This window comes from Ambystoma mexicanum, chromosome 5q (genome assembly GCF_040938575.1).
Source record: "Ambystoma mexicanum isolate Mex_15411 chromosome 5q, UKY_AmexF1_1, whole genome shotgun sequence".
In the NCBI taxonomy this organism is placed as follows: Eukaryota; Metazoa; Chordata; class Amphibia; order Caudata; family Ambystomatidae; genus Ambystoma; species Ambystoma mexicanum.
In genome coordinates, this window is record NC_090933.1 from 1,252,265,049 (window position 1) to 1,252,288,313 (window position 23,265).

The 23,265-nt window shown below is 47.7% G+C and overlaps 1 protein-coding gene and 1 long non-coding RNA gene across 2 annotated transcripts in view; one reads left to right on the forward strand and one right to left on the reverse strand.

The window, feature by feature from the left end:
- The window catches only part of LOC138497984 (uncharacterized), a 613,371-nt gene that overhangs the window by 323,862 nt on the left and 266,244 nt on the right, over positions 1–23,265 (reverse strand). The window lies entirely within an intron of this gene.
- Positions 1–23,265, forward strand: part of LOC138497983 (1-phosphatidylinositol 4,5-bisphosphate phosphodiesterase gamma-1-like) — a 738,955-nt gene that overhangs the window by 285,688 nt on the left and 430,002 nt on the right. Inside the window, exon 5 of the mRNA XM_069621756.1 lies at positions 445–492. Within this exon, the coding sequence (XP_069477857.1) occupies positions 445–492 (48 nt within the window). The remainder of the gene's footprint in view (positions 1–444; positions 493–23,265) is intronic.

Here is a 23,265-nt window from a genome sequence, read left to right on the forward strand (position 1 = left end):
ATTTGTGCATGAACACAGGCATGCATGAGTGTGAGTCAGAAGTGGATATGTCGGTTTCTTTTTCTGATAGCTGCATGCCGAGCATGTTGACAGCTGCTGTCTTGACGAGTGATACGCCTTATCTGCAGTTCAATTCCAGCCCAAGGTTGCCATGTTTCCTCTCGATTGATACTGCTCACTTTTCTCATTGAAACAAATATTACCCCTGAGAGTGTTATGCCACATTGTTGCTTGTATGGTGGGATCAAGTCAACTAATGACAGAATGTTTAATTCTAGAAATAACTGAATGTTGCATCAGACATGACCACTCTTCTGGCCCTTGGAGCACGTACTGTATGTTTCCTACCAGCATGGCTTCTGTTCAGAGATGGCCATGCTCATTTGATGCATTGCCAGATGTTTTAGGATTCACACTGCTTAATATATTTTGTTCATTTGATAGGTGGCTTCGCAAACAGTTTGACTCAATGGACAGAGGGAGAGAAAGCAGGTAAGCTGCTAACACAATAGTTCACCTTTGACTTTATAATCCATCATGAATTAGGAGCGTTGTGAAATAATAAGAGTGTGTGCTTGTATATTCTGCTGATGTCTGCACTAAGCCATGCTAGAGGTCTTGTCAAGGATCTAGCAGCCAGTTTGAAAAGTAGGAAAACATATATACTTCATTCGTTTGAAAGCAGTTTTCCTCCTTTAACTATCTGATTGATGTTATTCACTTTCACACTCTGTGCAAAATGTAGTGATTTCAGTCTTGCTCTTGAGAGGGATTTCTGACATCTTCTTTCGTACTGCTCCATGGCCTGTCGTATGTTTGATCTTAGTTTAATTGGTAAGTTGCTTTTCAGCTTGCTTCATCAAAAGTATAGCGAATTACGGCCTCAACACGTGATTTCTCTCAAGAGCAAGCCAGAATTCAGATAATTTGTTTGTGCAGAGTGTGAAAGTGAAACATATCAATCAGATTATTTAAAGGATAAAACATCTTTCAGATTAATTGATTAAGCCTTGAGGAAGAGCCGTAAGAGGCTCGAAACATGCATTGGCTGATACCAGAAGTGGCATCATCAATAAAAGGAAGATTTCAAATTTCTGTCAGGCGACGTCACTTAACAACTCATTTTATTAAATGAGTGCCCTCAAACGAGAATGAGTTTCAGGAGTGTTGGTTGCCTCCTAATAAACTCCTAGTAGTGGTAAGCAGCCGCTCAAGTGATCAATCATTAAAAGCACAGCACTGATTGGGCAATGTACCTAAAATATTCCCTTCTTTAGTGGCTGTAATTCATACTGCCCCTGGGGAGCAGTCAAGTCAGAACTGCTTGGCTTTGTCCCCTGGGCACGGCGACACATGTTTCGACCTTGCTAGTCATCATCAGTGAGGTGCATGCTGATTCTCTTGCCTTAGCAATAAGCTCTTTTACTTAGTGAGAGAAACTAAAACTGAAAAGTGATGGATGGAAGACTTTGTAGCCATCGTAACTACTGGTATTTGTCTGGACAGCCTCAAGTGCCCAAATCAGCCATGGTCATGCCACCAATGTTAGCAGTCGCACAAGGCTAAAGCATGACCGGGGCTGCTTGTGTCCCCATGCAGAGGAGACAGAGCCGAGCAGCAGGGACTGCACTGTTCCTTTGGTGGCAGGGCCAAGACTGATTTACATATGGCTGGTCCCCTCCTGTATTGATGTGGGTAGGCTAAAAATGATGGTCTGAAAGGCTCCCTTAAGAGCAATGATAGTGCGTATGATTAGTTCTAAGCCTGGCGCCCATCAATTTAGCAGAGTAAAAATCTGTCTCCACGCCACATTAGTGCGTAGGTCCCACTCTTTAAGACTCGGTTATATTATTTTATTGCATTACCTTATAATTTTACTCTGCTTTGCCTTAGAGAATTGAATGTCTTCTGCTCCAACCATTATTTATTTATGCCTATCCTTATGTATCTTCTTCAGTTGGTTGCTGCGCCTGCTGCAGTGATCTACGTGCAACCTGTAGGTCGTACGTTTATATCTTGGATGTATGTTATGGGGTAGACACAATTAGCAACATCAAGATGTCTCGTGCCCCCTTGCAGGGGGAGCAGCAGGAGTACCCACATATCCTGGATGATGCAATAGCGGGGGTACAAATTAAATCATTGCATGGTAGGTGGTAAACCTCATGTCTAGACAAGCTTTGCCCATAACAACATGGGAAGCTGGTGTGGGCCTCATCATGGCCCTTGGGGCTAGTGCAGTGGGGGACTTCTTGCACGCCCCAAGCAACACTGCTTACTCCCCACCTGCAAAACACTGTAGTACAACATTTATTTTCCACCCTGCCTCTGAACTGGCTATGCGATGAGCAGGAAATAAAATAAGGGACTATACAGCCTGTTGTGTGTTCTTTATACATTATCAACATTATTATGATTTACAGAGTGATGAGCCAACCAGTCTATTAGACCATACATGAGTGTGCTTGTGCAGTGCAAACTTAGCCGAATCACTTTTAGGTGATCTCAAGAGTAGTAGACATAAAATCAGGCTCAAACAGGTAAGGTGATTTTACTAGGATTACATAGATTTGTGAAGTGCAGAAGGCTGGCTTTGAGCTTAGGTTTTCTGACTGTGCAGCTTCAAATGTTGAAGGCTTCATACAATACACTCTCCGATTCCATCTTCAGACTTGCTTCTGCAGGCAATGTTGTCTGCACAGAAGTCTGGCAAGTATTAAGCTAGTCCTTGGGCGCCAACTGATAGATGGTCCATGTTGCTGGAGAAGAGTCAAGCTTCAGGAGCAGACTTTGACTGAGTCAAAAGTGACATCACAGGAAAGGGTGGTCTGCCCTGGACCAGTACTGGAAGGGATAAATGAGTCAGGGAGCAGCCCACGCATATGACTGAGTTTTAGATCTGTCCCTTTTTAGAATTGATATGAAAATGTTCTCTGGTCCTACTTTCTGTATGTTATGTTATGTTATGTTATTTTGCATTTATTGGTATGGTCTGAAGGCACTGGTAGGTTGAACGCCCTTGGGAACCGAAGTTCGGGTCAGTAGAGAGAGTAGAGAGAGTCCAAAGGTGCGTGTGCGCACCAGGTATGTGTGCAGCTGGTGCGGAATTCGTGTGGTAGCTGCTTCTTAGCGGTAGGTGTGGTGGTTGAGAGATCAGGAGAATGTGTTTGCTCTGGCAGGATTTATCCAGACCGAGTGTGGCTGCGTTAGGCCTGAGGAGAACGCCTGGCTGGGGGGTGTGAAACCAGCAGTGTTTACTCAGGGTGATGGGGAGTGAGCGGGAAATGTTGATATGAGAACAGTTATACCGAAAGGTGACATAGTATCTCTGTTTTCTAGTTGAGTGGTGGTGTAAAGAAGAGAGTAAGCGTGGGGTGTGGAATGGTATATGCTCATTCAAATGTTCCCTGCTTTCCAAAGCATATTACTTCTAGATGCAACTTTCAGCGAGAGGCTATTGGGCACACTTCTAAATTCGCAGAGAGGCTATTGGGCACACTTCTAAATGCAACTTTCAAAGAGAGGCTATTTGGCATACTTCAAAATGCAACTTTTCTCAGAGAGGCTATTGGTCACAACTTCTAAGTGCTATTGGGTACACTTCTAAATGCAATTGGGCACATTTCTAAATGCAACTTTCTTCAGAGAGGCTATTGGTCACAACTTCTAAATGCAATTGAGGACACTTCTAAATTACACTTTCCTCAGAGAGACATGTCCCAAATATCCCAAAGGTCTGACAGAATGGAAACTAAGCAGTAACCCAATTAAAGTTGGCCTCAATAATGGTTGAGATGTTTTGCTAACAGTCAACTTTAGCTCACTTCATTTTGTTTTCTTGTACAGTATTTGTAGTTTTATTTTCCTACTATGAACGCAGGACTACAAGTACCAGAATGGAATGTGATGGCAACCTAAAAGCTATGACTGGCTGTGCAAATCGCACTTGAAAACGGGCCAACTATCTTAAGATCTGTTCTGGACTATATATGTGTGATAGGCGTGCTTCTTGGGATTACTGAGTAAACATTAGTGTGCTCCTTCAGGTGGACTCTTTGTTTGGATGTTTAAATTTCCCTCCATACCACAGCAAACCGTCCCTGGCTTTCACTACTTAGAGCAAAGTTAGAAACAGTCAAGAAAAGGTATTGCCAGCTTGGCTGCTCAAATGCAACTGATGTCATGTTCTTCGTGGTTGTAAGTTTTCTATCGCCGGAGTGAGTCCGGGCTCGCCCCAGGATTTGTGTCGGGGGAGGAGGCGAAAAAACCCAGACCGCACAAAGTCGGAACCACTAAGGCGTTCTGAGATTCTTGTTTTTGTTATTCGTGATATGAGGCCAGTGGGTTGAAAATAAAAAAATAATGGTGAAGCCAAGCCCTAATCAAATATCTTATACCTTTGTACAAAGATTTTCTTTAAAAATTCATACAAAGAGAAGAAAAATAAGCATTATCCATACAAATCAAAAAAGGTAAAACAAGAAAAGTACAAAATGAAAAGTCTCTGAATTCACAAAAACAGCAGCTTTAAGCTATTTCTGAAAGACTAGAAAGATAAGCAGAGCACCCCAAGATGAACAGGGAGATTGTGCCAGACAGCAAACCCTTCCCGCCCCCAGAGAAGCACCATGTCATGGTTTGGGATTTTTTTTAAACATCTAAGCTTGAAACCGTGAAGCCCTTATCTGGCCCCTCACCTCCCGATATTAGGCCTGGGAATCTGGAGTGGTCTAATGAATGGCGAAACCCCATGTAGATAATACCCCACTAGCATATCATGATCATACTGCACCCAGGGGCATGACAAAGGTTAACATTCAGGGAACAACCAGGACACACTTTGAGGTTGGCTAATGCCTCGCATGATGTGGAAAGGGCTACTTTAGATACAGCAGTTCTACCCTATTTATGCTGCCAATCTTGTACCGGGAATGCCACAAATAATTTGCCTTCTCCTTCCTCTCAACCAAACTCTTGAATTCGATGCAGATATGTCTGTGCACAGAGGAATACCTGACTATTCAACTAATGTACATCATTTTGTGTAATATATACTTTGGCAGGCTCCCTTTGTGCTCTGATTTGGGTGGCAGCAATGTGTGAGGGCCCACAGGGGCAAAGACCCTCTTATTCATTACGGTGGTACCCCCAGAGGAGGTATATTGGGATACCCTATCCACTGGGCCATTGCACTGCAGCTGTCTTGCTTAGCAGTGGTCTGTCTCAAGGAGGCTACATCTCCCACAATCCTTCTGTTTTCCAAATATCTTATCCATGCCGCAGCTAAACAGACTATACCATCCTGTTACCACAACACCTTAGGAGACCCAACTAGAGGACATAGGGGGCAGATCCCTCTTCCGAGGCAATCGAGCACAGGTCCCTTTCAATCCCTTTAAATCAAGAACAGCACACAGTAAACATAGCTTTGCTGAAGAAGTGTCCAGGTCATCTCTACAGGTTTCCACAGATGTTACTAAAGCTTGCAGGATCTGCAGAACCCGCGTCGGGTCAGCATATACTGAAAATGCTAAACCTTCTGAATGAGGTAAAAGAAGCCCAGCCCTGGTTCCACAACACTCCAGGGAGGGGTCCCATAGCCCCAGTATTACAAATGTCCAGACAGACTATTCAACAGGAAGATGAGAACTGCAAACTGCAGGCCAATAGCGCAAGGCACACCAGCGCAGTGAAATCCAAGATGGCTGTCACATTCTAATAGCCTTATCTCACTAGGCCCATACAAGGAGAGCACTGGCATAACACCAAATGTGGGGGTCCCCTTGCGAGCCACCATGCTGAGGGCCCCCAAGCTCAGCAACAAAGCACAGGCCACGCCACATTCTGGGCAAGCCTGGACCACCAAGCATGCACAATGTGCATGATAATCATGCTGCTGCAGAGAAATGCCACACACTGCACTAGGCGAAAGATGGAAGTATGTGATTTAATCAAACCTTACATCTTTTACCTCGGGAGGGTAGAAACAAGGGGGCTGCGCCTGGCTCCTGAGTCCCGACTCCCAAATGTACCAGTCAACTCTGCGTGTGGCTTGTAATATTATGCACAGTTTTGACACCATAAGAAAACGTGTTCATGCTGGCTCTGCCAGTATCCCCATGTATGAGCATTCTCTTGTTGGCTTTGCCCTTAATGCCAGTAAAACTCGACTGCCACAAGAAGAAAACATGTTAGTGCTGCAGAACAAATTGCTTGTCCAAGCCTTGCACCACCATGTACGAATACTGTGAGAAACCTGCGGGTGTCCCACCCACTAGTCCCCGGGGATCTGTCATCCAGGTTGCAAGGACATGGCCATCACTTTTGGATCCATTGACCATACCCTTTCTGTGTTATGCAGATGATACAATCCTTATGGATCACACCCCAGTAGGCCTCCAGAGGTCGCTGAATTGTTTGGAAAAACATGCTAACATTAATGGATTAAAGATTAACCAAAGAACAATCAAAAATTATGGTTTTAGGAGGGAAACAAAAAAAACACAAAAACAGTTGTTCTTGGGAGGCGCTAAACTCGAGGTTGTTGATATATATATATATATATATATATATATATATATATATATATATTTCTGAGGCTTGTGGAATCTGCTTAGATCACATGCTGTGCATAGGCCGACATCTAGTGGAAGCTACGGAGTATTACAGTTTGTTTTTTGAAACTCGAAAATGGGCGTCGACAAAGGGCGTGCCTGTAATACTATCCCTAGTGTGACGTCCACTGTACCCATGATCCCTCACGTGTGTAGGACCCTCAGATCGTTTTTTTCCACCACACTTGACGGAAGCATTCCGCAGAGTTCCCTGGCTTTCAGCCATATTTTGCTAAATATCATAATATTTCCCCGTTTCTTCCACTCCCAAGTCGAGTCATCGAAGTTCGACCCCGGCCCGGAGAAGAAACAACCGTTGAGAGCTGCACAACAGACTTTGGGACTCGGAAGGCCTATGGCCTCGGCCCGGGCCTCGGAAGGCCTCTGGCCTCGGCCCGGGCCTTGGAAGGCCTCTGGCCTCGGCCCTGCAAGTAAGGAGAGTGGGGGGTGGAAACATACTCTACACTCATATATATTTTCCTACACACACTAGCCCGCTGCCACAAGGTGCGTATGGAGGGTACCCTTTTCAAATTCTGCCCCAAGTGCAACAGCAAGTATACTTGGGTTGACAAACACGCAACCTGTAACCTCTGCTTGCCGAGGGACCACCCCAAGGCGAACTGTAGAGCGTATAGCCGGTACAAGGCTAAGACACTAAAGGACCGCTCGACCAAATGTTGGGCCCACCACGCCAGGCAACGCAAAGCCATGGAAGCGGAGGGCACCTTCAGTGACGGCAGCAACGCCGTACTTTCGACGGCGAGGGCAACGAGGTGTCGAAAGACGCCTAAGCGCAAGTCCCCGACCTCGGAAGACTGTCCGGGAGGGAAGTTATGGAGAACACACCCGGCGACACAAGCGCTACCCTCACCACTTCCACACCTAAACACTCGAAGTCCAACCAAGACTCGACGCGCGTGTTGAGTTCTCGGAAAGAGGCACACCAAGAGCGGTCCACCGAATCGGTGTCCACTGGGCGTTCTCGGTCAAGATCGCCTCACAACACCAGGCAACCATCCACAGTTGCCAAAAGGGCCTCACTCACCAAAGTCATGGTCAGAAGACGAAGCCGACCGCCAGCCCCAGGCCGCTCATCAGGAGTCGGCTACAGCAGACCGTTCGGTGGCTGCTTCCGAATCACAACGTCCTCACTCTAAGGAAAGGGACACTACCCCCGAATCTCAACGCCAGGCATCGAAAAGCACTGAAAGGGTGAAAACACCAGGGAAACACTCTTCCACTCATGGGGAAGGGGGGAAACAGCAGAAGAAACCATGTCACCCTTCTTCTGCACCACAGTTACATAAAGATAGCTCTAAGTCTTCTGATAAGCATCTAGCCAATACCCCTGCACAGGCCCATAGGTCCAGTCAAGTCGTAGAAGGGGAACCCTCTCAAGAAAGGGTCATTCCCAGTTCCAAGAAATGGACCAGTGAGGATATAGACAGGGTTATGACTAGAATGTCCTCCCTAGCAGACTTCTACTCCAAGAACCCAGAACACTTCCTCACCTATACCCCTGACGGTGCTACTCCCTCAGGATCTAGGGTCCCGCAGCCCCCTGGTAAGAAACCTCGGTTTGAGACCCCAATGCAAGGTCTGTCTTCAGACCCTTTTTACATCCAACCTTACACCCAGTATAGTGAGGATCCACTTCTGGATGAGGATCCAGACTTGGTAACGTTGGACGACCAAACTGGGGTGGACTATTATGGGATGACGAGGACCAAGAGGAGGAGGAAGACAACCCAGAAGTCTACAGAATAGACTCCACTGTAGGCAAAGAACCTCAAGTTACCGACTCTCCAGTCGACAACCAGCCTCTCCTAAATGAGGTCTTAACAAAAGCGGCAGAACACTTCCACATAGACACTCAGGGAGCACAGGAGGAGAGGGATTTTGCCGAGGAACTAGTGGGAGAAAAGAAACCCCTTGCCCAAGCCATTCCAATTCTCAAGTCCATCCAACGGAGAATTGATCCTTCCCTTCTCAATCCTAACCTCACAAGGGCAGTAAACCCCAGAATCGAGAAATTGTTCAGGGCAGCCCAATCAGACCCGCTTTACATAAGGGGTCAACTGAAGCCTGACTCCCTGGTAGTTACTAATACCCGGAAGAGGGCGGAACACCTCTATCATCATCTGGGGCTCCCCCCAACAAGGAGAGCAAGAAAATCTATGGGTTGGGAAGGAAGGTATCCTCCACTTCTGCTTACCAGTCAAGGATTGCCAACTCCACCACTCTGCTGGCTAGTTACAACTGCCACTAGTGGGAGAAAGTAGCTGCCCTCATCGACTCCGCACCTGAACCTTTTAAGGGCCAGTTGGCCCAGTTCGCATCAGAGGGGAGAGCCGTGTCCGGTTGCATCCTTAAGGCAACCTTTGATGCCACAGATAACGCGGGCAGGCTAATAGCAGAGAGCACTGTCATTAAGAGGCATGCTTGGTTAAGACAGTCAGGGTTTAAACCCGAGACACAAGCATCCTTAATCGACATGCCGGTGGAACCTAATCTGCTGTTTGGCAAATCGGTAGAGGACGCATTAAAGACTGCCAAAGATGAGTATGATACTCTGAAATCCCTGGGATAGTTGACCAACTAGCCCCCTAATCAAAGAGGCAATAGTAATTTTCGTCGCCCATGCGGCCAAAATTCACAAAGAGGCTACAATTATTCACAGGGACAGGGTACATCATGGGGTAACAACCAGCAGTCTACCCAAAGTTACAGCAGAGGAAACAAGAGGGGCCGTGGTAAGGGTAGAGGCAGCCCCAGCAGAGGCGGCACGCCTCCCGCAAAACAGTGACGCCGCACTCAGGGTCCCTTCTCACGCATCCCCAGTAGGGGGACGTATTTCCAACTTCACCCAAGCTTGGGAAGGGATCACTTCAGACAGATGGGTGCTGTCCACAGTGTCCGCAGGATACTGCATAGAACTGCTAGAGCGTCCCCGAAACCACCCTCCACCTCAAAAGATACATTCCTTGGACCACCAAAAGATCCTCCTCGAGGAGATCGTCAATCTTCTAGCAAAGGACGCGATAGAACTCGTCCCGGGCAACCAGGTAAACAAGGGTATTTATTCAACTTACTTCCTGGCGCCAAAAAAAGATTTGACAGTATGTCAAGCTCCAAAAGTTTCGCATGACTACTCTCCAAGAGGTAATCCCCCTCCTAAAAAAGGGGGGATTACATGGCCACATTGGACATGAAAGATGCCTATTTTCATATTTCCATGTTCCCAGCGCACAGAAGATTCTTGCGCTTCAAGGTGGACAGTCAGCAATACCAGTTCAAGGTGCTGTCCTTCGGTATAGCCTCGGCTCCAAGGGTATTCACCAAGGTACTGGTGGTGGCAGCGGCACACCTGCGCAGGGAGACAATCCCCGTGTACCCTTAACTGGACGACTGGCTCATCGCGGGGGAGACCCCAGTAATTTGCAGATCAAACATTCAAAGAACGATCGACCACCTCTTCGAATTGGGTTTCTCCATAAACGAGAAAAAATCAAGTCTGGTGCCAAGCACCTCCAAACAGTTCCTAGGAGCTGTCTTAAACACTCAAGAGGGGTTGGCCTTTCCATCGGAGGAAAGAATTCGGAATCTACTACTGCAAATTCCTCTATTCCAGCCCGGTCGCCAGATAAGGGTGCGCAAAGTGATGCGTTTGCGATGGCGTCATGTATTTACTTGGTCCCCCACGCGCGCCTGGCAAAACAGTGGTCTCAGGCAAATGGTCAGTGGGACGATCTAGTGGTCTTTTCGCCAACACTTGTTCAAAGTCTTCACTGGTGGACAAGAGAGCACCTGTCAAAGCGGAATCCCTTCTATGATCCAGAAGTACAGGCTGTAGTCACTACAAACGCATCCCTGTCAGGGTGGGGAGCACACCTCCTCCACCACACAGCTCAGGGTCTCTGGTCTCACACAGTAGCCAAGAATCATATCAATCTGCTAGAGCTTCTGGCAGTATTCAGAGCGCTTTAGGCTTTCGAACCCCACCTGTTGAACCTGTCAGTGCAGATCCTGACGGACAGCACAAAAGCGATGTTTTACCTAAACAAACAGGGAGGGACTCGTTCGCCAAATCTGTCCAAACTTGCCCAGAACATTTGGATATGGGCACTTAGAAGGAACATTTAACTGTCATCTCAACATGTTCCAGGGGATCTCAATTCGCTAGCGGACGCTTTGAGCAGGGATCCCCTCCCAAGAGAACACGAATGGTGTCTACTCAGAGAAGTCGTAGAAGACATCTTCACATCTACAGATCTATTCACCACAAGCGAAAACAGGCAATGCCCAGAATTCGCATCCAGGTTCCCACAGCCAGACTCCAAGGGGAACGTCCTGTGGATGAACTGGTCAGGAATGTTTGCCTACGCTTTTCCACCAACCCCTCTCATGAGGAAGGTGGTCAACAAGATGCACAGGGAATCGATGACGCTCATCCTAGTTGCTCCCATGTGGGCGAGCAATCGTGGTTCCCACACCTACGCAGACTAGCGGTGTGCGAACCCATCAGACTCCCGTGCTGGTACAACCTACTGCCCCAGCACCAAGGTCAAACAGTGCATCCTCAACCAAACTCAATGAACCTGGCAGCATGGCACCTAAAGTCATAGAGTTTGGACATCTCAACTTACCACAGAGATGTATGGACATCCTAAAAGAATCTAGGAAACCTAACACGAGGCACTGTTACTTTGATAAATGGAAAAGATTTGTTATCTGGTGCCAGAATAACCAAATCAACCCGGTTGATTGCACTCCTTCCAATATTGTCACTTACATGCTCCACCTGCTGGATGCAGGGCTGGTATTTAACTCACTCAAGGTAAATCTAGCAGCGCTGTCAGTCTACACCACGTCCCATAACAAGGTTGTGTGGTGGAAAGTACCAGTGGTTAAAGCCTTCATGGAAGGGGTAAAGAGACTCCACCCTCCATTTTCAAACCCACCTCCTGGTTGGGACCTTAATGTGGTGCTTGCTAAGCTCATGGGCCCACCCTTTGAACCCATGCATAAAGCCGGTCTCAAACACCTGACCTATAAAACTGCCTTCTTAGTAGCCCTTACATCCATAAGAAGGGTCAGTGAAATTCAGGCTCTGTCAGTGCAGGATCCTTTCTTTACTGTTCATAAGGATAAACAGGTTCTACAAACACACCCTAGGTTCTCACCTAAGTTTATTTCTAAATTCCACGTTAATCAGTCCATCGAGCTTCCGGCCTTCTTCCAAGAACCCAAAAGCTCTGCTGAGGTGAAACTACACACTCTACATGTGCGAAGAGCGGTCCTCTACTATGTAGACAAGACCAGATGGCTAAGGAAAACAGACCAACTGTTTGTCTCCGTAGCTACAGGCAGAGAAGGAGATTGTGTCTCTGAAGGTGCCATCTCCAAATGGATAGTCAATTGTATCCAACTATGTTACTCCATTTCTGAAAAGACTCTGCCTTTTACGCCAAGAGCCCACTCTACAAGAGGCATTGGGGCCACTCTGGCTTTCATTGCAAATGTACCCCTTGACACCATTTGCAAAGCAAATCAAAAGCAAAGTAAAAGCAAAGCAACTACATGGAGCTCTATTCACACTTTTATGCAACACTACTGCATTGACACTCATTCCAAGACAGATACTCAAGTGGGACAAGCGGTTCTAAGACATCTATTTGCTCATGACCCTTCTCACATCCCACCTCCTTCTTCTAACACTGCTCGCTAATCTATGCACAGCATGTGATCTAAGCAGATTCTACAAGCCTCAGAAGGGATACATTACTCACCGTAATTGTATTTCTGATGCTTGTATCTGCTTAGATTCACAAGGGACCCGCCCTTCCTCCCCTCTGAGAGAAGGCGCATGGATGCTTGTAGTCTTATCTTTCTATCTATCTGCTTGGATAATCTGTACTCATGCTACTCCTCATGCTACCTCATGTCAGAAAAAATACAATCTGAGGGTCCTACATGGGTGAGGGATCATGGGTACAGTGGACGTCACACTAGGGATAGTATTACTGGCACGCTCTGTGTTGATGCCCATTTTCGAGTTTCGAAAAACAAACTGTAATACTCCGCAGCTTCCACTAGATGTTGGCCTATGCACAGCATGTGAATCTAAGCAGATACAAGCATCAGAAATACGATTATGGTGAGTAATGTATCCCATATTTAGGAAGTTTGTGGCACTGAATGCTCATCTGCACAGGAAGTTAGTGCAGATGAAGATTATGGGTAGGTGCAAGCTATTAAGCGCCATGTATCTAAAAAGGTGTGGTGGGAGTATTGAAGCAATGCGAGAAGCATCTGTGAAAAGCGTAATACCTGCAATAAGGTATGCTTTAGAAACTCTCGCTGAGCAGCATGAAAATTGGTTGGACCAACTGGAGGGAAAACCTCTAAGATTAATATTAGGAGTCCCACAGGCAGTTCCTGTGGAGGCTCTGCACCTTGAATTAGGTTTAACTTCCCTGCTAATGTGTTGGAACATTTCTAGAACATTTCTAGAACCTACTTGCCGGCCCTCTTCCAAAGGTCCACTCCTGGCCTTGGCCCCCATCCAATCCCCTGCTCTACTGCACAAAGCAGCAGCACAGCAGTGCCTCTCCACTGCACCGAGAGACTCCCAGCATTTTGAAATCATCAGCTGTGAAAGGTAAGCCCCTCCCTGGGCTTTTAACATCAGCGCGAATGAGCACGCATTCACTTTTAGTTTGATCTGCATGGCCGTACAATCGCATCAGCACTTGCTGAAAAATTGCATGGAGTGGATCTCCTGGGATGAGCTCCCACTCTACGCCAAAATAATCTCCTTTCATCTATTTTACTAAACTCGAGCCACCATTCCAAGATGGCGGCCCTCACACTAAGCATTGGAGGGCCTGGTGCAGCGCGCTTATTGGGTGATGGCCCTAATTTCTAAACCTATCAGGAATCCGGCAGGCTTGCTGGCCCTCAGCCGAAGGCCCACTTCTAAGGCCCCTGTCTGCTCCCTGACTGCCACCTGTTCACTGCGTGGGGACTCCCTGGACCCCCTCTCACTTGAAGCATTTGAGATGCTGCTCCAAACACTATACATTTGAACCCCGACTACCAAAACAACCTCTGCCTCCATAACAATGGGTTAGTTCCCCACAACTGAACATATTCCTACCCCCTTTGACTTCTCCCTCCTTCTCTCCATCTCTCCTTATCCACTCGCTTACAGCCTGTCTCTCACTGGTTATGTACCCACCCACTGTTCCAATTTGAATTTAGTTGTGTACCCACCCAATGTTCCAATTTTAATTTAGTTGTGTTTGGCCCAGTGACTGCATTGTGCTACTCTGCCACGTTGGTCCTATCCTGACCCTCAACCTCTGCTTCTCTCTCCTCCTCTCTCTCCACATCACCCATGGCGTTCCCTGTTTCTCCTATCCTCTCCAACTGTTACTCCATTGACTATCCTAAGTCTAGTAGGAAGAAGTTCAAAAGGGATATCCTGGTCTCTAACCCCAGACTCCCTATCGCTGACACTTATACCAGCGCTTCCTCCAGGCAGACCCGCACCGACATCCTCTTTTTCGTTCCCTGGCCAGATCTATGGACTCTTCACATGGTCTTGTGCTCTCTCCTTTCTCCTTTTCTCCCATTAATGGTGGCACCCACTAGGAGGCTCTCCGGGCCCCCTTTGACTCCTCTAAGGTCATCATATGTTTACCTAAATGGCACCGTCTTGGTCCAAGGCCCTCGGGCCAACCTCCTTCTCTTTGATAGGCGCTTCCCACGCCTCATCAATTTCCTTTCATCTCCTGCTGTCCCGTCTCTCCTTTCCTCTCCTTCCCTGCCTCCCCCCTGGCTACCTTGCCCTCTCCATATAAGTCTCCTGCCCCTCCTCTGGCTCTGTCTACACCTGCATCTACACTTCGGCAGGGCGTACCTCTGATCTATACCCCTCCCCGGTAGTCCTTCAAGGATGGCAACCTTCTCCACATTGCCACTCTCAACTCTTGCTCAGCCGTCAAACACTCCTCTGACATCTGTCACCTCCTGGAAGAACTTGACCTCGATGTCCTTGGTCTCACCGATACTTAGTTCATGGCCAGCTCTGTCACGAATTTTGACATTCTCCTCCCTGACGGCTACAAGATCCTCTCCGCACCCAGATCCACCCAGTCTGGAGGGGGTGTAGCCCTGATCTTTCCCGAGTGGATTCCTGCCACTGTCATTCCTATGCAGACCCACCTGGTCAGATCACCTCCTTCCTATCTGAGTGGGCGGACCTCTCCTCCTCCCTCCTGGCCTTATCCACTCAACTCCTCCTTCTTGGCAACTTCAATATCCATCTTGATGCACTTTGTTCCTCCTCTGTACTCTTTCGTGACCTCTGCGATTCTCTCTCTTTCCATTCTCCCCTCTGGCCCAACTCAGTCTGCAGGGCACAAGCTTGATGCTCTGATCTCCTCCGACCTCCCCCTCTCTATCCCTCTGACCACTACCCGCTCCTGGAGTGATCACTCCATCCTTTCCTCCAATCTCTCCCTCTCTACCCGGCAAGCCAAGCCAACTCCAACTCTGCCACCTACCTTCTCGATCATCTGACCCAAGAAACGTGTGTCAGTTGAGGCTTTCGCCGCCACTTTCTCTCCTTTTCCTCCCCCTCCTCCTTTTGCTGACTCACATCCTGACACAGCCCTTTCCACGCTGTAGTCTTCTATCTCTGATACTCTGGATGTTCTGGCCCCTGTCATGCGGATCAACCTGAAGCCCAAAGCCAAGTGCAATTCCTGGTACGACTCCGACCTAGCTACCCTTAAACGCAAGTGCAGGGTGGCTGAGAGGAGATGGCAGGCTTCGTGTACATCCTCTGACAAACTGGCCTGTTGCCTGCTCCAAAGGCATTAATGGCTCCTGGTCCGAACTAAGAAGAGAGCCCACATCCAAACCTGCATCTCTGCGGCCTCTAACAACTCGGCTGAACTATTTAAAATGTGCAAGGAGCTGGCCAACCCTACTGCAGTCTCTACCTCTCCTGTCGCCTCCCAGGGCCTTTGCACGGCCCTTGCCTCTCATTTCATCTAAAAAACACAGGACATACTGTCCACCCTCCCTTCCTCTCCCCTTCATCCTCCCTCCCGTCTCCTCTACCTCTGACCCTCATCCAGATGGCCCCACCCTCTCTTCCTTCCCTCTTTTCTCCCCTGCCGAAGTTTCTAGACAAGTCCGATCTATGAAAGTCTCGTCAAAACAGGTTCTCCCCTGTTCGTCCAAAACCATCAAGGACCACATTGACACCCTTGCTCCTGTTTTGGCTGCTGACCTCTGCAACCACTCCTTTGCCTCTGGTGCCTGCCCCTCTCCCCTGAAGCACTCTCTTGTGCACCCTCTTCTCAAGAAACCCTCAGCCGATCCCTCATGCCCGGCTTTCGCCCGATTTCCAAAACTCCTGCAAAAGCTGGCCATCTCCCAGCTTAATCTTCACCCCGATTCTGTTGGTTGTCTCCATGACCATCAGTCTGGCTTTAGACCTGCTAGAAGCACAGAAAATGCTCTCCTGAACATCCGTGAAGACCTGCTCTCCAACCTCGACTCTAACATCCCTTCTGTCCTCATCCTACTCAATCTCTCTTCAGCCTTTGACATGGTTAACAATACCATCCTGCTCAACCATCTTCATGATAGCCTCGGTATCACCGATCAGGCCCTGGCTTGGCTGGCCTCTTCCCTTTCTGATCGACTCTCCCAGGTCCAACTTGGGTTCTTCCTTTCCTCTATCTCACTCTTTACCTGTGGTGTTCCCCAGGGGTCTAACCTCTCTCCCTGGCTTTTCAACCAATACCTGGCACCCCTTGCCCACTGCATTGCAGCTCTCTGCTCCAACTTTCAGTGCTATGCGGATGACACTCAGCTCAGGCTTCCCTCTGCCACCTCTTCTCCCTCTCTCATCTCTGACTGTCGGTCTGCTATCCAGGAGTGGTGTGCCGCCAGTAAGAAAGAGATTATCTATATCGGCACACCTGAAACCTCCTTTTTCCGTCTCTCTCTGGCCGACTTTCCTTGGCCCTCTTCCTGCTCCTAACTGCGAGGCTAAGAACCTCGGGGTCATTTTCGACTCCGCACTCTCCTTTTCTCCTCACATCTCTGACCTCTCTAAGAAGTCAAACTACCAACTAGACCTCCTCAGAGGCATTCTTCTTTCCTCTCCTTCACCCAGAAACTCACTGTCTCTCGAGCTCTGGTTCTCTCTAGGCTGGACTATTTCAACAGCCTCTTTCTAAATCTGCTTGCTTCTACTCTCCTCCCTCTGCAACTCAGCCAGAACAGGACTGCAAGACTTGTCCTTGTCCTCAAGCCCAGGGATTGTATACCTCCAGCCATGAAATCTCTTCATTGGCCCCCAGTGGCTGCAAGGATTACATTCAAGACCCTGTGCAGTGTCCACAAAGCTTTCTGGGGCCTGGGTCCACACTACCTTCAACTCTCCCTCTGTAAACACCTTCCTACTCGAGCGCTTTGCTCCTCCACCTCCAACTCCCTCAGGGTCAGCCGCTTCTCCAAGCAACAAGTTGGGGGTAAATCTCTTTCCTCTGCTGGTGCCTCACTCTGGAACAGCCTCCCTGTGTCTCTGAAACTTGAGGACAACCATCTCCGGTTCCAGAAGCACCTCAAGACCTTCCTCTTTGCTTCCTCCTTTGTTCTTATTCTCCCCTGCTGATCTGCTCTGCTCCGGCACTGGGTACCTGGTTACCCTCTGATTTTTCTGGCCCAAGTCCCTGCCCACCCAGCCAAACACCCGCACTGCCTCCTGGCAACCCTGCACTCCCCCTACATGCACTTATCAGACTCCCCTTGTCTGCGCCTTAACCTTGCACTTGCTACCTCGCTCGCTGGCTGCCCTACCAATTGTTGTTGTTAGCCCTTGGTCAGCACTATCCACTTCTCCCCTCTCCCTTGCACTCTCCCCCTTCCCTCTCCCCTGCGCTTGCACGTTCTCAATGTCACTGGGTCTAGTAAGATCGCTGTTTTTGTCCCCCCTTGTTTGCCTCGTCTCACTCTGAAACGCTTGTGTATGAGCGCGATACAAATAAAATGTCATATCATAACATACAGTATATCACCTCAACCTTTAAATTGGAAGAGGGTCTCACGTTGAGAAATAGCCTGGGGAATCTCAGTAAATGGTTAATTGATAGATCGAGAGAAACAAGGAGAAATTCAGCATATAACGAATTAAGCATTACTGCTCTCCGTCATCTTGAAATGTTGAACATCGCACTACCTATGGAGGGGGAGTTAGAACAATTTTATGGTAAAGCTTAGAGTAAAATCCATCTATCAAAATAAAGCAGAAAATATTGATCAACTCAACACAAAACAAAGGTATACAGACTACACAATGAAGGGGGTTCTGCTTAATGAACCACAGCCCTATTTGGTCCAGTGGACAAGTATAAAATTGTGCAGATTTACTACTTGCGCCTAAATATATCACCTGTCCACGAATATATTGGAGCATGGCGTGGTATTCCACAGGATAGCCACATGTGCAGACTATGTTCTGAGCAGATGGAAATGGTGCGACATGTTCTTACGGGCTGTCAAGTCCTTGCGTTTCAATACGAAAAAGGCTACAGTAAGTTTGTTAGAGAAGTGAATGGCCATATTACGGACCAATTTGGGTCTATGGTCTATATGGGTAACTCTCTGGTGGTAACTGCTGCCGCTTATCACATATGGAAACAATTATTGGGAAGCTGCTTATGGAACAAACGCCCAATGGGGAAATTGTGCAAATTTAAAGCAGGTGTCTTGATTTGATAAAGTTAAAGTATTTGACAGGACAAGGAAACACAAGATCAACCTCTTGGAGTCATGGCTCGGTTTTATATTTTGGAGTTTGTAATTCACTGATTGTTATTTTACAGTATTTCATGAATTGTCTGTTTAAACGATGAAATACGCATATGTAATGTTTTTAAAATTGTTTTAATAGTTAACGTGCAAAAGGCATAAAGAGTTGGTCATGAGCACTAAATAAAAAATAAAATTGAACAAAACGACATGCAGCCCAGACTGCCTGAGCAGAAGAAAGGATGACCATGGCAATAACACAGGCTGGCACCCACAGGAACGGATCAACACTGTTAAAGGCTAAGTGGGCTCAGCACAGCCTGTGCCAAACCCACAGCACCAAAAGACCTGAGCAGAAAAGATAACGCCCTGTGACAGACAACCTCACTCAACACTAGTAAAGGCTGAATTGGCTAAGCACAGCCTGTTCCCCAAACCACAACACCATAGCACGTGCAGAACAGAGTATCCTGGGGAGAAAGGACAAAGGCTTGGTGAGCAGGCCACTGACACAGTCATACACTCAGAGAAAGGGTTCAGCACTCGTGCAGGCTACGCACAGCCTGTGCCTCAACCCAGAAAACAATGCTACATGCAGAGTAAGACGGGGGAGCGAGCACGTTCCTCCTGCAATTTCACCCCGCGGTCTGCCCACGTGACCTCTCTTACACAGCACACCAGTGCACACATGGAGGACAGCTGTGCAACAGGGACGTGCATAGGCAGTGGCGGTGTGTGAGTCTCCCGTTGAAATCCATAAAAGAAGATCCTATTGCTATGCAGTCTTTATTGCTTGAAATCTACCGCTTCTAACCGCTGACACACGGACACCAATTCACACAGCATTCAGTCTCTTTACTCCAATCAATCCCCACACCGCTCTCCGTGTACATGACAGAAAGTGACAGATTGGTGGCTCGGCCACCAATCAGCCACACCAAAAAACCAGATGCCCTTGAATTGAATTCTGAAGGCAATATTCATTGCTTTGTTATTGTCAGTACATAGTGACCTAGTTACGCTACATGGGATTTGTAAGGTGTACCGCTGTCATTCACAAGATCTCACGGCACAATCTTCTCATTTGTTCGCAGAGGTCATAAACTGTTGTGGGGTGTATTGGAGGATGGGGTAAAAAGGCAGTCATGGAAGGAGTTCAGAAACCTGGGAACCTTCTGCAACACTACCCGATCTGAATGTCGTGAGGGGGGCGGGCGATCAGAAACACATAACACCCCCAGTCATCACATTTCAGGCTGGGGTTCTGAGGGAAACCTTGCACACAGTGAAAATAAATTCTGCCGCCCTTCTCACCACCTTCCAACCTGGGCGTGTTGAGGTGATGTGTGCGCGTGCATGATTCCGGTCTAGTGTCAGACATGGGTGCTGTGTGGCGTGTGGGGTTGGAGCGTATTCTTGCCAAGGGAACAGGATGGGAAGCTGTGCTGATGCTCAATGTGTGCTTCTAAGTCATGGTGCATATCTGAGTGGTCAGTGTTCAAGTCCTCACAGGTTTTATACTCTGGTGTATAATTGAGGTAACAGACATGGCAGGTGGTGGGGAACTACCAGGCCACCTCATCACGTACCAGTCCAGGTTTGTGGGTGAGTGTCCTGCCAGATGGTCAGGAGCCAAATGGCTCCCGGTAGACTAGAAATCCAGGGCTTGGATAGGATACCCACATCTCCTTGTAGTATTGTGACTGTGCATGCCAGTTAGGTCAGAGACTGGGATCCTTGTTCACTACCCAGTTTGAGCCTGTATGCCATTGTATACATACGAGTGATCGTAGAGTTCAAGGGTCCTAGTTTTGGTGTATATCTGAAGGGTCAGTGAGGGGATGGTCCTGGATTAAGAAATCATCAGACACTGGGCCTCATTACGATACTGGCAGTAGCCGTGCCGGTATAATTTTTTTCCGGCGCACAGGATTGGGCATTTACCGGGTCTGGTGGTAAAAAAAAATGCTCCCCATTCCCATTGAGCCCAGTAGGGCTCAATGGGAATGGGGAGGCCGGATGCACCGGCACCATTCAGAATGGTGCCGGGCATCCGGCATGGTCTGCTTGCGGCTGCCGGTCCGCCTGCCAGGTCAGATCTGGCGGGCGAAAAGGAACCCACAAGCAGAACTCATAGTTTGCCGGTACGGTAACAACAGTACCGGTAAACTTATGAAGCCCACTCTCTCAGAAAGAAATGCCACACCCAAAAGGAAAATCATTAAACTGTCTGGCAAAATAAAATCACAAAAGTGGTCAATTAAGGATCGCCTTGATGCTGCCGTTATTAATAAAACTGAATCTTCTCTTGATTCACATAATAAAATCACCTTTACACACATTTACACGCTAACTAATGGCTACTTGAAACCAGGCATTTATCCACTCCGTCAATCAACAAATTCCTGAAAAAAGGTAGGACATCTAAGGATTTGTACAGATCCATGGATCCACAGCTCAGATCGAGCTATGACCGTCCACTGCCAAAGAGCAGCATGAGGCACTTGAGCAGCCACACACTAGAGGAGGTCTTGAAAGTTCATAATCATTTGGGCCTACTGGTTTCTCTGCTTCCTTTAATAGGTGTTTTACATCGGAGCTTGTTGCTCCTATTGTGGATCTTGTTCACTGTTTTCTGGAATCTGGATTTATTTAGGATTCTATGACAGGGGCCATATCAAGGAGAATGATCTTGAAGAAGGTGGGCCTTGGTTTTTCAGTGGCCCTTGTAAGGAAGGCCTGGTGTCGGACAGTGAAGGCAGACACACGTGATCACAGTTCAAGGGTGTTTATTGAACTTCAATCGGGTTTCAAAAACGCCCATCTAATCCTACATCTAAAGATGGGAGCAAGCTATGACCATCAAATAACAATAATGCGGTCTTAGTAGAGTCTGTCAAAATAAAAGGGCCTATTACTAATAAACCTATTGCCACTCCTTACTTCTAAATACAAATAGTGTGGGAAACAATGTTATGCAAAAGAAAAGTGTTCAAGAAATTATATGTCATCATATTGAAGCTGTTGGCTTCCCTTCCCAACATTTTCAGCATGGGACAAGGCGGCACACTCGAGCTTAGTAGAGTCTCTGGCTTCTCTAGCAAGAGGGTGCAGTTCAAAACTTCAACATCATGGCCTTCTGTGCCAAAGTCTCTTTGTTATTCAAAGTCTCTTTTTCAGAGGGCCTGATGTAACACGACAAACGTCAAAGTTCCTTTCTCCTTTCTAATTTTCTGTTCACCGCAGGTCCCCCTCCACTGGGCTCAGACCCACTTTAGCACAAAACCTTCAAGAGTGATTTTCACTTCACCCTGGGTCTCCCTTTGCCGGACTCAGACCCACTTTATCTACTTTGCCACAAACTTTCTTTACTGCATGAACATCGAAGACTTTCGACTGTGCGCAGGATTTAGCTTGACCCGGCGCAGGACCACTTCGATTCACAATTCTCTACAACTCTTTCACTTTTCAGCTGGATACCTTACAGAAACCTTTGATTGAGCACACACGTGGTGCGGGCCCACTCTGTCCAAGGTATTGTATCTTGGTTTCAAAGTTCAATCACTCATCAGCAGTTCAACTTTACTGGCATTTTTTATCACACGTATGTTAAACCATGTTCGTACCAGCGCTCGCCATACAATGTTGTTGCTTGCAACCTTGGCTTCAACACGGACCAGTCTTGTATCAGTCTCCCCAACTCACCAGCTGTGTTGATTTCACTGACGCTGCTTTGTTCATGGAGCTAAGGACAGTACCACAGCGGCTGGTGATTCTCCCTGCCTTGATTATTGACACAGGAGGGACCCGGGTATCTCCGACACACAATGTAGGATTCTTCAGCCTGTTTTCCTGGTCTTACGCTTTCCAATCTTGAGGGTTAATGAAAGCAATGGTTCTTTGTCGAAAAGGTCAAGGGAACTTCCCTCCTTGCAATCCCCTTCTGCTTAGCCATCTTTCTTCTCTCGTTAAACTACCATCTTGGAACTGCTGTTTCCTTGTATGTTTTGCCTCGCTCAGAGTGTGCTCTCGTGCTCCGCCTTTATCCATACGGGGAAGCTTAATGGAAGTCAGGTGTGTGTGATGGTCAGTAATTGCCTGACCACTGTATAGTGACACATCAGGTGTACGGTTCAGGTGTGAATACATTTTCTCTCATAGCAGGCTGTCCGTGAGAAAGTGTTTGTGTTGTAGGGAGGGGTGGGGGATTTCCTAAATATCCTACCTGGTAGGATGGGGAAAAGGTGTTACAGGGAATGGGACACTGCATCTCACCGTCCGGTGTCCCACTTCCACTCCCCCAAGACCCCTCATCCAAGTAATCCTCCCGCACTGGTCCACCCCCAGGAACTGGATCCAAAAGTGATGGCCGTGTCCTGCCCACCTGGATGACAGATCGCTGGGGACTATTGAGTGAGACACCTTCTAGTTTCTCACACCCGCCAGAAGCTGCAGACTTGGCAGAGGGATGTCCAATAATGGGCAGAAACATCCAGAAAAGATTAAGGTGATCCCACCCCCCGATCAGGGTACGATCAACCAAGAAAGGAGGGTCCAGCGACGAAGGAATTGGCTCTGAGCTTTGACACTATGAAAGACATCGTAGTCTATGGGAATGGGAAACTGCTAGAGCCCAATCGGGGTAGGAAAGCAGGGTTTCCTGAAACAATGGCCTTGGCGGGCGAAACATGGACTGGATGGCAGTACAATTGAGTTGTTCATGATGCCGGTCAAGCTCCTAAAGACTGGAAGTAATTTTGTTTTTCTTTTTAAGGATTAGGGCGACAGATTATAATGATAAAGCCCACAGACA